The following is an 18,384-nucleotide window of genomic DNA, read 5'->3' on the forward strand; positions in this document are numbered from 1 at the left end:
AAGACTGCAACGACCTAATCACTGTCCAACACTATTACTCTCACCATAATACCGTCACCTGAGCAACTACATAAAGCCGACACCTACACAAGACCACAATGTATTCTTCTACCACATATATACGCACTTGATTGTAAAACCACGTGTTAACAAGTACACAAGTACACATTCAGGCATATTTTCAAAGCACTTTGGGAGGCTAAGTTCCATAGGTTTCTATGGAACTTTGGGAGGCTAAGTGCTTTGAAAATATGCCTGATTGCATTCTTCTACCATGCATGTACGCACTTGATTGCAAAATCATGTGTATATCTGAAGTCCGGAAATGGCAAACGCCGTAACGGCAAATGTAAGCCACATTGAGCCTGCAAATAGGTGGGAAAATGTGGGATACAAATGCTACAAATAATAATAATTTCCAGTTTATTTCATAAATGCCTATTTCAGTGCATACAACACAGTTTTGTCTATAAAATGGTTACAGAATTATCTCATTTTGTATGATTTCTGAGTGTTTTATTGGCTTTACTATGGGTATATTTCATATTACCTTTAAATCTTTGTTTTTATTTATTGACTGAAGACAGAGGCGTAGCTGTGGGGGGGGGGGGGGGGCAGAGAAGGGGAGCGGCTGCTCCCCCAAATGGGTTTTCAATGAAATGGCGCTTATGCGGATTGGGCCTGCAGCCCTGCACCAGTGCCTGTTTTAAAAAAGATCTGCTCCCCTCTGTTATCAAAACCTGACTACGCTTAGATTTGCTGCACAGACACAGAAGGAATCAGGTCATAGATGCATAGGTACTTTGTACCCACAACCTACAAACCCGATTGCAAAGGGGAAGTGTCCTGCCAAGCTGCCCTTCAAAAATTCATGGCCGGCACTTTGGCACCATTGCACTCAGCATCCGCTTTAAGCAAGGGTGAAAAACACACGGGGATTTCAAATCGGACGCTCGCACATACGTTACTTTTCTCTGCTAGAACAAGGATGATACTGGATGCCTTCAGAAAATGTTCAGACATAAGCAGAAGAGAACACAAGTCTTGTTTAGGTAGTTCATGTCCTGCCATCTTTATTCGGGATACTGCACAGAATATATTCATGGTTCAATATGCAGTGTTTCCCCTTATGAAAATAAAGGTTTCAAAGAATTTGTTGATAAAAATACAAGCAAACGTTCGGTGCGTATAACTCTATTTTACATAGAGCATCTAGGTTTGGAGATTTAACATTCATATCATAATAATCATGATTTCCAGCCTGCTTTACAAATGCCCACTGAATGTGGAGCTTTTTGTAAAATATGTATAGGGCAGCACGGAAATAGATGTGTGTTGTTTCAGACATGAAGTGGGAATACGCATTTTAGAAAAAAAACCCCAATGCATGACAATAGTGACATCACTCATGGCTATTTTACTAAAGCTTAGTGTGTACTTAGGGAGTCTTTTATTTGTTTGTTTATTTATTTGTTACATTTATATCCCACATTTTCCCACTTATTTGTAGGCTGAATGTGGCTAGTACCGGAGAGGCGTTACAGACTCCGGTGTAAACAAATACAAAGTGATGTTGTGGTAAATTAAAGTTCACGTGGCACAGCCACAATAGGGAATCGTACAATGGAAGAGTTGTGTTATGTTCATTACATTCTTTAGTTTTGTTGTGTTGCAGAGATCAGGCATTTATGTTGGATCGGTAGGGTATGCCTTTTTAAACAGGTTAGTTTTTAGTGTTTCCCAGAAGCTTAGGTAGCCGTTCGTAGTTTTCAAGGCTTTTACTAAGCTGTAGTAGCCTTTTTAGCTTGTGGTAGTAAACACCAAGACGCTCATTATATTCCTACGGGCGTCTCGGTCTTTACTGCCAGCTGATTTCTACCCGAGCTAAAAACGCTACCACGGTTTAGTAAAAGACCCCCTAAATGCTGGGTGTTCTGTTTTATACCTGTGGGTCACATGGCACTTAACACATGTGCTTATACAAGTAGGCCTCTCCAATCTGTCCAAAATTCTGTGGCACGACTTATTTTCCGCCAGAATCGTTATACCCACACTAGCCCACTCCTCAAGTCACTTCACTGGCTCCCTGTCCGCTTCCGCATATTTTTATTTATTTATTTTTTTGTTACATTTGTACCCCGCACTTTTCCACTCATGGCAGGCTCATTGCAGCTTACATATACAGGTACTTATTTGTACCTGGGGCAATGGAGGGTTAAGTGACTTGCCCAGAGTCACAAGGAGTTGCCTGTGCCTGAAGTGGGAATCGAACTCAGTTCCCCAGGACCAGAGTCCACCACCCTAACCACTAGGCCACTCCTCCATACAGTTTAAACTTCTCGTACTGACCTTTAAATGCATCCACTCTGCAGCCCCCCATTACCTCTCCACTCTCATCTCTCCCTACATTCCTCCCCGTGAACTCCGCTCACTGGACAAGTCTCTCTTGTCATCCCTCTTCTCCTCCACTGCTAACTCCAGGCTTCGTTCCTTTTCTCTCGCGGCACCTTATGCCTGGAATAGACTTCCTGGACCTATACGTCCAGCTCCATCTCTACCTGTTTTCAAATCTATGCTAAAAACCCATCTTTTCACTGCTGCTTTTGGCGCCTAGCCACAATTGCCCTCCCCTTGTCCCTTCCTTCCTTCTCACCCAGTATTTCCCTCACCCGTAACTGTCTTGTCTGTCTGTGTTATTTCGATTGTAAGCTCTTTTGAGCAGGGACTGACTCTTTGTATCAGGTGTTCAGTGCTGCGTGCGTCTGGTAGCACTATACAAATGCTAATAATAATAATAATAATAGGCCAGTATTGAGCAAGCTCCTTCGTTATGTCCAGGGACAGGTAATTTGAAATACTGGCACCTATGCCTGTAAGTGATGATTTCCATATTGTACAAAAGTGGAGGAGTGGCCTAGTGGTTAGGGTGGCGGACTTTGGTCCTGGGGAACTGAGGAACTGAGTTCAGTTCCCACTTCAGGCACAGGCAGCTCCTTGTGACTGGGCAAGTCACTTAACCCTCCATTGCCCCATGTAAGCCGCATTGAGCCTGCCATGAGTGGGAAAGCGCGGGGTACAAATGTAACAAAAATAAAATAGATACTATTGGAGATTCTACATGGAATGTTGCTATTCCACTAGCAACATTCCATGTAGAAGGCTGCGCAGGCTTCTGTTTCTGTGAGTCTGTGCAGGACGTCAGACTCGCAGAAGCAGAAGGCTGCGCGGCCACATTGGTGATCTGCAAGGGCCGACTTCTACATGGAATGTTGTTGCTAGTGGAATAGCAACATTCCATGTAGAATCTGAAATAGTAGCAACAGTGGAGGAGTGGCCTAGTGGTTAGGGTGGTGGACTTTGGGGAACTGAGTTCGATTCCCACTTCAGGCACAGGCAGCTCCTTGTGACTGGGCAAGTCACTTAACCCTCCATTGCCCCATGTAAGCCGCATTGAGCCTGCCATGAGTGGGAAAGCGCAGGGTACAAATGTAACAAAAATAAAATAGATACTATTGGAGATTCTACATGGAATGTTGCTACTATTGAGATTCTGTTGCTACTATTGGAGATTCTACATGGAATGTTGCTATTCCACTAGCAACATTCCATGTAGAAGGCTGCGCAGGCTTCTGTTTCTGTGAGTCTGACGTCCTGCACGTACGTGCAGGACGTCAGACTCACAGAAGCAGAAGCCTGCGCGGCCACATTGGTGATCTGCAAGGGCCGACTTCTAGTGGAATGGCAACATTCCATGTAGAATCTCAAATAGTAGCAACAGTGGAGGAGTGGCCTAGTGGTTAGGGTGGTGGACTTTGGTCCTGAGGACAATTCCTGGCACAGGCAGCTCCTTGTGACTCTGGGCAAGTCACTTAACCCTCCATTGCCCCATGTAAGCCGCATTGAGCCTGCCATGAGTGGGAAAGCGCAGGGTACAAATGTAACTAAAAAAAAAATATTACAAACACATAAAGACAAATTTGTACGTGTTAAATATTGGAGTATTAGACAGTCTTCGTCTAATCACTTTTTTAAATCTCTGGCTGAAATGAGCAGTTCGTTGATGTTTACGAGTGCCTTGGAGGAGATACAAAAGCCAACTGGGAAATTTTTTAATATATGCGTGTACTCGTGCAAAATCAGGAATGTACCTATATTTTTTTGGCCCGCTGAAATAACACCCAGAAGATGCTCCCCTAGAATCTCTGCATCCCATGACATCTACACAAAAAATAGTGGCATTGTAAAATCAGTTCTAAAATAACCTTCTCAATCCTATAAACCCTATGCTTTGTTCCAAGAGTCTGCATTCTGCACAACCACTACAGAGAGGTGATACAGAAAATTATTGGGTAGTGAAACGGATTAGTACACAATAACAATTTACTTCCCAAATTCTATCCTGCAGGCTTTGGATATTGGAATTGGTAATAAGTGCAGTTCTTGAAATCAGACTTTAACCATGGTTAGATTGGAGTTAACTTTGGTTATTATGGTTTCCTTGGAAATGTTACACTACTCATTTTTGTGTTAGTACTTGCATCCAGATAGTAGCTGCCGGAAAAAAAAATTTAAAAATAGAGATGTAGGGCTATTGGCGTGGGGGAGGGGGGGCAAAATTCTCTGGGTCTAGCCTCCGGGGGGGGGGGGGGGGGGGGGGGGGGGTTGGCCCAGCGCCAGCAAGCTTCTTCCTGCCTGCTTCTGGATCTGTTTCTCTCCTGCTTCTGCTGCCAGGACCTGAATGATTGCACTAACGCGATAACCTGGGTGACCCCGGGTTATTGTGTCGAATGCAATCATCCAGGTCCCGGCACACAGGAGTAGGAGATGACAGCAGACCAAGGGAGGGAACAGTCAGACACAAGGTGGTAAGGGGGGTGGGTGGGGACGGTGGCCTGAGTGTGTGTGTGTGGGGGGGGGGGGGGGGGGGGGCGTGGTGCAGCGGTGGCCCAGGTGGGGCGGTTCTGCCCCCTGGCCCGGCTGTGTCTCTCGGCAGCCCTGTACATGTTAAATAAGTGGGGGCAAATGGATATATTGAGTGTGAAAATAACACCGACTTCTTTTTCTCAAAGTTGGACATGAAAATAAAAATGATGGAGACTAAATTCCATGAAGAAAAGCTAAAGTTACAACAGAAGCATGATGCAGAGGTACAAAAGGTATGAGACCCCCCTATCCTGTTGATTTTGCATGTGTTTGCCTATGAAAGATCTCTTAGGATGACAATACTTTATGCATAAAGCAGTGATGGCTGGATATATGTATTCTACCGTTATCAAGGATTTCTAGAATGCAAGCTTTTATTGTTTTTCTTTTGTGGGGGGGGAGGTTAGGGGGTAGAGGAGCAGAGCAATCAGATCAGTATTTCCACATTGATTTGTACCATTTTTTTCATCATTTATCGTTGATTAAAATTTGATATATTATGATTCATCCTATCAAAGAACTGACCATCAAAAAACTCCAAACAGCCCAAACAGCGTGCTTGTCTGACATTGCTGTCTGGATGTCTCAACACCACCTGAAATTAAATATGACCAAAACCGAGCTTCTCATTTTCCCCCCCAAACCCACCTCCCCGCTCCCCCCATTTTCTATTTCTGTTGATGGCTCCCTCATTCTCCCTGTCTCCTCAGCTCGAACCTTGGGGTTATCTTTGACTCTTCTCTCTCCTTCTCTGCTCATATCCAGCAGATTGCCAAGACCTGTCGTTTCTTTCTTTACAACATCCGTAAAATCCGCCCCTTTCTTTCCGAGCACTCTACCAAAACCCTCATCCACACCCTTGTCACCTCTCGTTTAGACTACTGCAATCTGCTTCTTGCTGGCCTCCCACTTAGTCACCTCTCCCCTCTCCAGTCCGTTCAAAACTCTGCTGCCCATCTCATCTTCCGCCAGGGTCGCTTTACTCATACTACCCCTCTCCTCAAGACCCTTCACTGGCTCCCTATCCGTTTTCGCATCCTGTTCAAACTTCTTCTACTAACCTATAAATGTACTCACTCTGCTGCTCCCCAGTATCTCTCCACACTCGTCCTTCCCTACACCCCTTCCCGTGCACTCCGCTCCATGGATAAATCCTTCTTATCTGTTCCCTTCTCCACTACTGCCAACTCCAGACTTCGCGCCTTCTGTCTCGCTGCATCCTATGCCTGGAATAAACTTCTTGAGCCCCTACGTCTTGCCCCATCCTTGGCCACCTTTAAATCTAGTCTGAAAGCCCACCTCTTTAACATTGCTTTTGACTCGTAACCACTTGTAACTATTCGCCTCCACCTACCCTCCTCTCTTCCTTCCTGTTCACATTAATTGATTTGATTTGCTTACTTTATTTATTTCTTGTCTATTAGATTGTAAGCTCTTTGAGCAGGGACTGTCTTTCTTCTATGTTTGGGCAGCGCTGCGTACGCCTTGTAGCGCTATAGAAATGCTAAATAGTAGTAGTAGTAGAATACTGCTGCCAGACTCATATTTGGAAAAACTAAATATGAAAGTGCAAAACCCCTTAGAGAGAAACTTCACTGGCTCCCATTTAAGGAACGCATTGCGTTCAAGATCTGCACGATTGTACACAAAATCATTCAAGCAGACGCCCCTATCTACATGCTAAACCTAGTGGACCTACCTCCCAGAAACGCCACAAGATCATCCCGCAAATTTCTCAACCTGCACTTCCCCAGCTGTAAAGGACTAAAATACAAACTGATGCATGCCACCCCCTTCTCTTACACGAGCACGCAGATATGGAATGCACTACCCACAGACCTGAAATCAATTGTCGAAACAAATAACTTTTGCAAATCTCAGAAGACACACTTGTTCAACAAGGCCTACAAAGAGAACCAATAGCTTCATTGACCTACTCTATTACCCACCCAGATATGAAAATCCACCTCTACAAACACCCGCCTAATCACTTCCTCTACCTTCCCTTACTCAATCTCCACACACCTACTAACTGTTTATGATCTTTTGGTATGAAAATGTCATAACAAAACTATGTAAGCCACATTGAGCCTGCAAATAGGTGGGATAATGTGGGATACAAATGCAATAAATAATAATAATAATAATCATTGTTTTGCAAAGTCTCGTGTATTTTCAATAATTTTTATAGTTTTCCCCTTGTCTTTTTATATTTATTTAATTTAAAACTATTTATGTTCTGCTAATCACTTCTGATTCTCAGTGAATTCCATATCTGTATTTATTATCCTAAGAGTAGTCCATTTTTAAGGTTATCAATAGAAATCAAACAAAATAAAACATGGAAAAGAAAATAAGATGATACCTTTTTTTTTTTTTTTTTTTTTTTTTATTTATTCTTTTATTCATTTAAACAATATTTACAAGAAACATCTTGCTTAGGAAAGTATCGTATAAGTAGGAACTATTGTAAAAGGAAAATATTTCTCAAAAACAAGCATATAAATCTATACACTTTCAAATTTATACGACACTCAAGTCCATAATGGGAGATCCAAGATATCAGGTAATCTAAGGGGAGAAATAATATAGGAAAAAAGTTGCCAGGTAAATCATTCTCTGCTAAGAAATTATACATTATTCTTTAAAGCATTCTCCATTTTAACTGAGGCTACTAATGCTGACAGATGTTCAGGTTCAGTAAATACATATTTCTTCCCCCCCAGCCTTATTATGCACTTGCAGGGGTACCTTAAAAAGAAGACACCCCCCAAGTGCAAAATTTCTGGCTTAAGGAGTAAGAATTGTTTCCTCCGTCGACGTGTCTCCTTGGAGACATCAGGAAATAACAATATTTTGAGACCCAAAAAGGGATTCTCTTTATTACGGAAAAAAAGGCGGAAGATCCAATTCTTATCAGGAAGTAGGGCAACAGTCGCCACCAAAGTAGCGGCTGTGACCAATTCAGAGTCAGAAGTCTCAAGCAAAAGAGAAACATCAATAGGTTTTTCAGTCTCTTGATTCAAGTTCCTTTCTGGGACATAATAAACTTGGGATAAGGGTGGAAAGTCCTTTTCCTGAACATTCAAATTTTCACGAAAATAGCGTTTCAACATATCAAGAGGAAAAACATTTGGAATCCTAGGGAAGTTAACGATGGCTGCGCCCTGCTAAGACGCCCTAGACCTCGCTCCTACGATGCCTAAACGCCGTGGGAAAATCGCGGGCAGAGCTTCCCCGCATTTACCCCCGTTACCTGGTCCTTTGGATCGATTCATGAGGCCACGGGAAGTTATACAAGAAGGCGGAACGCCTCCGATTGGGAACGCCGGCGAACGGGAGACTTTGGCTTCCCCCGGACTGGAAACTACCTTAAGCCCCGCTGCACGCACTCCTCCTCCTCAACCGCTTGGCGCCAGTTCCTTCCTCTTTGACCCGACGGGGTCTCCCTCGGAAGGAGCAGGGGACCCGAAAGAACCTCGGGGTGAAGCGTCTCTACCATCGGGGGAAGGAATGGAGGGAAGTTTGCCCATATCATCATCATTTATTGAGGAGAGAGAAACTGAGGGTCGAAGTGCAGCAGATTTACAGTCTTCAGTAAGGTTTGAACTTCCTAAAGAGTTAGTAGCCAAGCCAAAGAATGTGACTTTAGACACTTTGTGGGATTTAATGTCCAACCTGGGACAATGTTTCCTTAAGCAAAATGAAGAGTTTTTGCCTAGAGTAAAGACTATTGAAAGTGACCTGAAAAAAAAAGAGGAAGAGTTTAAAGTTTTAAATGAGAAAATGGAAAAAATTGACCAAAGGGTTATGAAGACGGAAACGTTACAAACTTTGATGGTAAAAGAAGTAACTAATCTCAGGCGTAAATCAGAGGCTTTTGACAATTATACTAAAAATCATAACCTGAGATGATACCTTTTTTATTGGACATAACTTAATACATTTCTTGATTAGCATTCGAAGGTTGCCCTTCTTCCTCAGATCGGAAATAAGCAAATGTGGTAGCAGATAGTATATATAAGAGAAACATCAAAGCATTACTTTGACAGTCTGACAGAGTGGGAGGGTGGGGGTATGCATGGGGACATCAAAGCATTTCATTGATATTCCAACAGAATGGGTGTTGGTAGGTGAGAGGAGGGTAATAAACAGAGAAATAAACAGAGAAATACAGCTTTATGTTTTATAATGAGTTAGAAAACCCAGATCCTTATTAAGTCCTGTTTGTTGGGTGTCAAAATATTCAATCATTCTTATTTCAAAGGTCTTACGTTCCTGTATTGTTTTAAAATTACCTTTCAGTATTCTTACTGTGAAATCACTGGTGCAGTGTTCTGGTCTTGTGAAGTGTTGGCCCACAGGGGTGGGGGCTTGACTGGCACCGGCTATTTTCATGTGATGTCTGTGCAGATTGAATCTTGTCTTAAGCATCTGGCCTGTTTCTCCAATATAGCATCCTTCGTTACATATTTTACACTGAATGATATATACCACATTGGAAGATGAGCATGTAAAATAGTCCTTTATGTTGAATATTTTTCCTTTGTGAATTTAAGCAAATTTCATATCTTAAGGCTACTTTTTCAGCTCATGAAAAGTAAGATATTGTTTCAAAACTCCCCTTTCCATAACAATGTCCATAAGTATTGTAAAGAGTAAATGCAGTTTTCCTGACCTTCACTAAATTTTCCCCGATTTGCACTTTCATCATGAGTTTACCAGTGTTTCCAAAGTTTTGTGAGAACTTCGCAGTGAGAAAGGACAGAAACATGAATGAGTTATGAAAAGCCATCTACAATGCCTAGTACCAATCTGGATTTATTTAGCATCTTTGATCCACGCACATTTCAGGGTATTTTATGCCTCAGCACTTGTGGTCATACTGTTCCTATTAAGGAATCAGGATTTCAAGCCCCAGAATTCTTTGTGATGAGAGCCTTAGAACAAGAAGAGTCCTGAGACCTTTTCATGTATGGTCACATCTGACAATGCTGTGCAACGTTCTTCCGTACTCGTCTCTGCCACTCACAAGCAGTGTGACCTGTTTCCCAATATATCGGCTTTTGTACTTTGTAATAAGACAGACATTCATAGAAACTGCTTCTTTCCTCCACTTCTCAATAAAAGTTTTCATGTCATCTAAAGCCAGATATTAACGGGTCCATTGCCCCTGGTACAAAATAAGTACCTGAATGTATGTAAACCGCTTTGAATGTAGTTGCAAAAAAAACCTCAGAAAGGCGGTATATCAAGTCCCATTTCCCTTTCCCTTATGACATCACAATATCAGAACTGAGCCAAGTATCGGGCAATCAAGCCATTGTGACATCACTGATGAGGTTGGCTCTTATTGGTGGAATGAGTGGAGGAGAAGCGTAGTGGTTAGTGCAGTGGACTTTGATCCTGGGGAACTGAGTTCAATTCCCACTGCAGCTCCTTGTGACTCTGGGCAAGTCACTTAACCCTCCATTGCCCCTGGTACAAAATAAGTACCTGAATATATGTTAACCGCTTTGAATGTAGTTGCAAAAAACCCAGAAAGGCGGTATATAAGTCCCATTTCCCTTTCCTCCTTTCCCTTATGACATCACAATATCAGAAGTGAGCCAAGTATCAGGCAATCAAGCCATTGTGACATCACTGATGAGGTTGGTTCTTATTGGTGGAATGAGTGGAAGAGTAGCCTAGTGGTTAGTGCAGTGGACTTTGATCCTGGGGAACTGGGTTCGATTCCCACTGCAGCTCCTTGTGACTCTGGGCAAGTCACTTAACCCTCCATTGCCCCTGGTACAAAATAAGTACCTGAATCTATGTAAACCGCTTTGAATGTAGATGCAAAAACCTCAGAAAGGCGGTATATCAAGTCCCATTTCCCTTTCCCTCTTTTTTACTAAGCTGCGGTAAAAGGGGGCCTGCACTAGGGGTGTAGCCAGACCTCATGTTGGGAGGGGGCCAGAGCCCGAGGTTGGGGGCACATTTTGAGTGCCGCCCCGCCCCCCTTCCCCCCACTTCCACGCCTCGCCGGCCCTCACCTCGCCTCCTCGCCCCACCTCCTTGCCACTTCCTCTCACAAACAAATACCTTTGCTGGCAGGGGTCCTCAACCCCCGCCAGCCGAAGCCTTCTTCAGCACCTTTCTCCAGCGCAGCCGCGTTCGCTGCCCTGCTCTTCTTTCTTTTTGCTCCTCCTGTGCATACTGACGCTCCTTTAAGGAGTGTCAGCATGAACAGAAGGAGCAAGAAGAGCAGGGTAGCGAACGCGACTGCGCCGGAGACCAGCGCTGAAGAAGGCTTCGGCTGGCGGGCCACAGACAAAATTTTTTTTTGGGGGGGGGGGCCTGGCCCCCGTGGCCCCCTGCAGCTATGCTCATGGCTTGTGCTAGTGTCGGCGCGGGTTTTTGATGTGCACTGAGGCTCCCTTTTACTGCAGCGGGTATAAGGTTGGCCATTTTTGGGGAAAAATGGCCATGTGGTAAGTGAACTGCTTACCAAACGGTCATTTCGGGGAGTAGCACTTACCGCCACCCATTGAGGTGGCGGTAAGGGCTCCCATGCCAACCCGGTGGTAACTGGGCAGCACTTGACACTGCCCAGTTACCGCCGGGTAAGCACCGGTGCTGCAAAAATGGAAAATATTTTTGTAGAGCAGGAAATGGCGCTCACTGGGGGTGGGAACTACTGCCGGGCTCCTGCGGAAGTTCCGGATTGGCGTGCTGCAAACCTGTTACCGCACACTAACCCTTTAGTAAAAGGGCCCCTTTATCTGCATAAATCTCCTGTCTTAAACTTGTCCCCAAATGCAGGTATAATTATGTGATTTGTTCATCAAGGCATCTGCTTTACCCACAGAGCAGGGAAGGCCTTCTCAGGACATCGGGAAGAAGACCACGTGCGTAGTTTTGCTCGAAAGAAATATCTGTATAAAAAGTGTTTTCCGAAGGTGATTTTCAAAGTGAACGTACTTGTACGCTCTTATTTTGAAAACTGGTGTGGTGGTGATGAATAAAAATGACCTATGAGATTTGCGGCAGTGCAGGACGTTTGAACATTTACCGCCATGGAGATGTGTAATCCTGTTTTCTTCATCAGAAAAGTGTGATTGCAAGTGCTGTCATGACTTGGCACGGCATTCGCAAAACAAGATGGTGCAGAACTATAAAAATAAAATCTACAGAAGAGAAACTCTGCATAGATTTGGTTCTTGTGCAGTTGTAAATCTTTTACATTGAGTCTGATAAAGTAAAATTTCATTTAGTTATGCATGATCATGCGATGTCTGAACTCCTTTTCATTTTGATTAACTTTTTGAATGTTAACGTCTGTTTCATTGTTTATTATTTATTTTCTGTGAATATGTTTTTGTGTTTATTTTATTGTATGAATGTGTTTTTGTACCTTGCTCAGAGTAATGAAGATACATTCATTGTACAGCGGGCCAACTTGCGTTGATCGTACTGCTTTGTTCAGCACTGCCTAATGTTTCTAAATGGTTATAAAAAAAGGTTTATTCTCGGGCCGCACTCTGTCCTGTGGTGTGCTGCTACAACACATGACAGAGCTTAATATAGATTTAGATATTACTGGCTACTTCAGTTTCCCTTCCCCAGACTGAATCACAGACAGGGAGGAAGTTGACACCACAGCATGACACATCAAAGGCTCTAGGAAAGGATGTTAATATTTGGTCAGGTGCATATTTAACTCATCTGGTCTCAACACGTCCAAGTATCTGTGACAGAGATGAGAGTCTTACGGAAGCATCTTAGGAAAAATCAGAAATAGGTTAAAAAGAAAAAACCCTGGTCGTGCCTTCCGTTTTGCCAGCCAGCATCTGTTAGTTGTCCCAACCTATCTCCAGATTCATTCACATTCAGTTAAAGTTTCTTGTTTCAGTATTGGGGCCCCAACATCCCCTCTTATTAGAAATTCGTTCAGAGCTGTCCTTCAAAAAATATAAATCTTTACTTAAAACGTACTTTTTCTCCCCAGCGTTTCCCACGGTTAACGAACTGTTGACTCTCCTGTTTTCTACTTATTTTAGTTTTGGTCCTGATACTACCCTTGCACAGCAATGTACTTGTATAATGTCAGCTTTTCACTCCCGCTCCCCCTTTTGTGATTTAGATGTTAGTAGTCACCCTTCACCCATCCCTTATTATATAGTTTAATTGTAATCCAGACCCTTCTGTGTTTTCCTCTCTTACCCCTTTATTTATATTCAGAGAGGAGATTTTCCTGGGCTCCTTGGGCTCATGCTATATCTGTTCGACAGCTTGTTATTGCTGCGCTGCCTGAAGGGCCCGCAGGAGCCGACATCTTATGCGCTTGAGGCTGCGAGTGAAAAGCCAAATCTTTTAAAGACTTAGGTGGCGCCTGTTGCATATCAACTCCAGCCAACGTTTTGTGGAGCCTAAGCGAAATGTTACAGGTTAGTACGTCGTGAAATCTTCTAATTTGGCTGGGATTAAGCTTATTTTAGTGAAGGAGTGTGCAGAGCCTCTTGTTCAGGGAGCCATTTCAGCACATGACGTCACCACTCCAGCCAAATAATGTATGTTTTTGATTTTGTTTCATGGTAGGTCCTATTGTTAGGTCTCAATTTGCTGCTTTCAGGTTTTCCTCTTTCATTCTGTCTATGTGTTTACTTGTCCATTTTGCTATTGTTATGCTGTTAGGTTAGTTTTATGTTAAACTGTACCTGCTGTACACCGCTTTGGGTGAATCTCTTCATAAAGGCGGTTAATAAATCCCAATAAATAAATTAAATAGTTCTTTGATTTTCTTCTGCTTTTCTATCCTAGTTGTAGTTCCTTTTATTATTATGCTTCTTCTGTTATTTGTAAAACTGTAAACCGCTCCGATGGTGTGCTCTCTGTAGCGATACATCAAATAAAGATGAATTTGAACTTCATACAAGTGCCTGTTCCCTAAACTGCATTAGCTGTCAGTTAACATGCACTAAGTCATTTCCTCATGGACATTTTTTTTTTGTTACATTTGTACCCTGCGCTTTCCCACTCATGGCAGGCTCAATGCGGCTTACATGGGGCAGTGGAGGGTTAAGTGACTTGCCCAGAGTCACAAGGAGCTGCCTGTGCCTGAAGTGGGAATCAAACTCACTTCCTCAGTTCCCCAGGACCAAGGTCCACCACCCTAACCACTAGGCCACTCCTCCACTGTTGCTACTATTTGAGATTCTACATGGAATGTTGCTATTCTTCCATGTAGAAGTCGGCGGCCCTTGCAGATCACAAATGTGGCCGCGCAGGCTTCTGCTTCTGTGAGTCTGACGTCCTGCACGTATAGAAACAGAAGCCTGCGCAGCCTTCTACATGGAATGTTGCTAGTGGAATAGCAACATTCCACGTAGAATCTCCAATAGTATCTATTTTATTTTTGTTACATTTGTACCCTGCGCTTTCCCACTCATGGCAGGCTCAGTGCGGCTTACATGGGGCAATGGAGGGTTAAGTGACTTGCCCAGAGTCACAAGGAGCTGCCTGTGCCTGAAGTGGGAATCAAACTCAGTTCCTCAGTTCCCCAGGACCAACGTCCACCACCCTAACCACTAGACCACTCTTCCTCTGTTGCTACTCTTTGAGATTCTACATGGAATGTTGCTATTCCACTAGCAACATTCCATGTAGAAGTCGGCTCTTGCAGATCACCAATGTGGCGGCGCAGGCTTCTGCTTCTGTGAGTCTGACGTCCTGCACGTGCAGGACGTCAGTCTCACAGAAACAGAAGCCTGCGCAGCCTGGAATGTTGCTAGTGGAATAGGAATGTAGAATTTCCAATAGTAGCAACATTCCATGTAGAATCTCCAATAGTATCTATTTTATTTTTGTTACATTTGTACCCTGCGCTTTCCCACTCATGGCAGGCTCAATGCGGCTTACATGGGGCAGTGGAGGGTTAAGTGACTTGCCCAGAGTCACAAAGAGCTGCCTGTGCCGGGAATTGAACTCAGTTCCTCAGTTCCCCAGGACCAAAGTCCACCACCCTAACCACTAGGCCACTCCTCCACTCCATTTAATGTGAAATGGGAGGGAACAGATAGAGACAGTATCTTACACAGTGCAACAATACATTCTCTTCTGAATTCCCATCCCCCGTTAAATTTTTATCACATTTATACCTCTACTCATAGAAAAATGTTATACCGAATTGTTCGTTTACTACTGTTCAGTTGCCCTATTAGTTCCCGTTGTTTCTTTTCCATTGTTCCATTATTGTTCTCCATTGTTCTACTCCCTTAACGACACCTTAACTTTGTTTTCGCATAACCACTCACAATGTAATCAATAACCGAGTTGTAACAAACTGTATTTCCACCATTCACAATGTATTGTAAGCCACACTGAACCCGCAAATAGGTGGGAAAATGTGGGATACAAATGCAATAAATAAATAAATAAATATTCTCAAAAAACTTCAGACAGTCCAGAACACCGCAGCCAGACTCATGTTTGGGAAAACAAAATACGAAAGTGCAAAACCCCTAAGAGAAAAATTACACTGGCTCCCAATTAAAGAACGAATTGCGTTCAAGGTCTGCACTCTAGTTCATAAAATCATTCATGGAGATGCCCCGGCCTATGTGATAGACCTTGTTGACTTGCCACCCAGGAATGCTAAAAGATCGGCCCGCACATTCCTTAATCTACACTTCCCCAGCTGCAAAGGACTAAAATACAAACTAATACACGCGTCCAGCTTTTCCTACATGAGCACGCAACTGTGGAATGCATTATCACTTAGCTTAAAAACAAATTACGAATTAAGCAATTTCCGTAAATCTCTGAAGACCTATCTATTCAACAAGGCATACCACAACGAGGAATAACTTAATGATAACACAATACCATTTCAACTACACTCTTAACACTGTCTCGCTATACTCGCATGCTTAATTCTATATTGTTATCCATGTACTCCATGCAACTCTAATGTATCACTTACTCCGGAATGACGAATGTCATAACGGAACTTTGTAAGCTAATTCGATATTGTCATCCGTGTATTTCATGTAACACCAATTGTTTCTTTTACTCTGGAATGGTGAATGCCATAACGGAATATTGTAAGCCACATTGAGCCTGCAAATAGGTGGGAAAATGTGGGATACAATAAATAAATAAATAAAATTCACAGTAAGTTCTTGTATTCTGCAAACACTGAGAAGTTCTATGGAGATTCCAGCTAAGAGAGCAAGGGTAGACCCTGGGAAAGGACATTTAGTCTCAACATTTCAGTGTCTCAGAATCACCTCTTAAGTATTTTTTGAAGATGAAAGATTCTAGAGGCTTTCTAAATAGAAGATAATTCAGCATCGTTCTAATTTGAAGAGCTAGAGAATGCTTCATAAAAAAAGCTTGATGAAAAGACACGGACATTTAAGATCGGGAAAATGCAGAAGTGTAGGGCTACGCAGCATCTTAATCTTGCTTCCTTTAAGCATACGTATTAGATCTAACATAAAATCATTCATGGCGAGGCCCCGGCCTACATTTCAGACCTCATAGACTTGCCAACCAGGAACACAAAAAGGTCAGCACGCACATTCCTGAATCTCCACTACCCCAGCTGCAAAGGACTAAAATATAAATTAACATATGCATCCAGCTTCTCCTACGTAAGCACGCAACTATGGAATGCACTACCAAATTCCATAAAAACAATGCACGACCTAAGTAACTTCCAAAAATCACTAAAAACCAACCTGTTCAATAAGGCATACCACAATGATCCATCCTAAACACCAGACAACGAAACTTATACCAGAACTGGACAAAACCGAACTCTCTAAACTTGACTGCCTCAGTTACTCTGTCACGAAGGAACTTTAACGCAATACCACTTTATTTCTCAGTCCGAATATGAATTCTCTTTATTTGACTGCTTAATCTACTCTGTCACTTATGAACTTTAATGATATACCTCTTTGTATTTCTCATTCCGGAAATGGCGATCGCCATTACGGAACAACGTAAGCCACACAGAGCCTGCAAATAGGTGGGAAAATGTGGGATAAAAAAAAAAATAATAAAAAGATAACATATAGCAGATAGGGCACAGTTAGTACCATCTGAATAGATATAGCTAACCACATTACATTATCTGCCATTCAAAGAACACACTGTAAAGGACTTGGGGCCCTTTTACTAAGGCGCTTAGGTGCCTACGCACGTCCAATGCGCGTCAGATTGGAACTACCGACTGGCCACTGCGTGCCCCGGGTGGTAATTCCATTTTTAACACGTGATAGAAAATATTTTATTTATTTATTTATTGCATTTGTATCCCACCTATTTGCAGGCTCAGTGTGGCTTACATTGTTCCGTCATGACAATCGCCATTTCCGGAGTGAGAGATACAGTGGTATTACAGTAAAGATCTTAATTGATATAGTAGATTGAGCAGTCAGGTATAAGCAGTACATATTCGGAATAAGAGACAGGGTGGTATTGCGTTAGAGTTCATTCGTGGTGGAGTGGGCCTTTCTATTTTCTACCGCGTGACATTTACCCGGCGGTGATCAGCAGTTTACGCGCGCTGATTACCGCCAGGTTAGCACGTGAGGCCTTACCACTAACTCAGTGGGTGGCGGTAAGGTCTCAAGCCGAAAATGGATGCACGCTGTTTTTAATTTTGCCGCACGTCCATTTTCAGCCACAAAAGGTGTTTTTTCCAGGCGCGCTGAAAAATGGACCTTCGCACATCCAAAACATGCGCGTACACCAGCGCAGGCCATTTTTCGTCAATCCTTAGTAAAAGGGCCCCTTTGCTCTGTATTAGCTAAATACCAAAATATTGGGGTTGTCCCTAAAAGTTCATGCAGAAGCTTTGCTGTTACCATGCCTTAATTTTGGTTGTTAAAAACATTAGCTCTTTTCTTGTTGAAAACTTGCAGTTGTGTTGCGGTGAAGATTCGTCTCAAGTCTTGCATTAACAAAATGAAGAAACTCTTCTAATTTCATATTGTTCACAACTGTTCAGGGTGTTATTTTGATATAGTTTGCTTTATAATTTAGCTAGCTTTCAACACTAGCTGTTTGCGTACGGGGTGTGCATGCTTATATGCTCTCAATTCTTCTTACAGATCTTGGACAGAAAAAATAATGAGATTGAGGAACTGAAGACCATGCACAGATCTAAACAGAATGAATCAGAGGAGATAATACGCAAGCTTGAAAAAAAAGGTGACAAATGGATGTTCTTTGAAAATAATAAAAATGTGCTTCTGTATCTAACCGCTACAATTTGATAAGAACCTAATGTACAAAACAATGCAACAGTTTAATATCGATGGCATCAGAAATAAAAGTTTAAAAAAATGTTTAGAGTTGGTGTATCCCAGGGGTCAGGGTACAAATTGACTTTGATATCCAACAACCTTTTGAGGTCACTTGATTTTGGAGGGATGGCCACTAGTAATACAGCTATTGCCGTTTTTAAAA

At 42.8% G+C, this 18,384-nt stretch overlaps 1 protein-coding gene across 1 annotated transcript in view; it reads left to right on the forward strand.

Moving 5' to 3' along the window:
- LOC115459683 (centrosomal protein of 112 kDa-like) overlaps nt 1-18,384 on the forward strand; it is a 314,545-nt gene that overhangs the window by 108,807 nt on the left and 187,354 nt on the right. Inside the window, exons 9-10 of the mRNA XM_030189491.1 lie at nt 5,070-5,156; nt 18,027-18,126. Of these exons, the coding sequence (XP_030045351.1) occupies nt 5,070-5,156; nt 18,027-18,126 (187 nt within the window). The remainder of the gene's footprint in view (nt 1-5,069; nt 5,157-18,026; nt 18,127-18,384) is intronic.

The sequence above is a fragment of the Microcaecilia unicolor genome, unplaced genomic scaffold (genome assembly GCF_901765095.1).
Source record: "Microcaecilia unicolor unplaced genomic scaffold, aMicUni1.1, whole genome shotgun sequence".
In the NCBI taxonomy this organism is placed as follows: domain Eukaryota; kingdom Metazoa; phylum Chordata; class Amphibia; order Gymnophiona; family Siphonopidae; genus Microcaecilia; species Microcaecilia unicolor.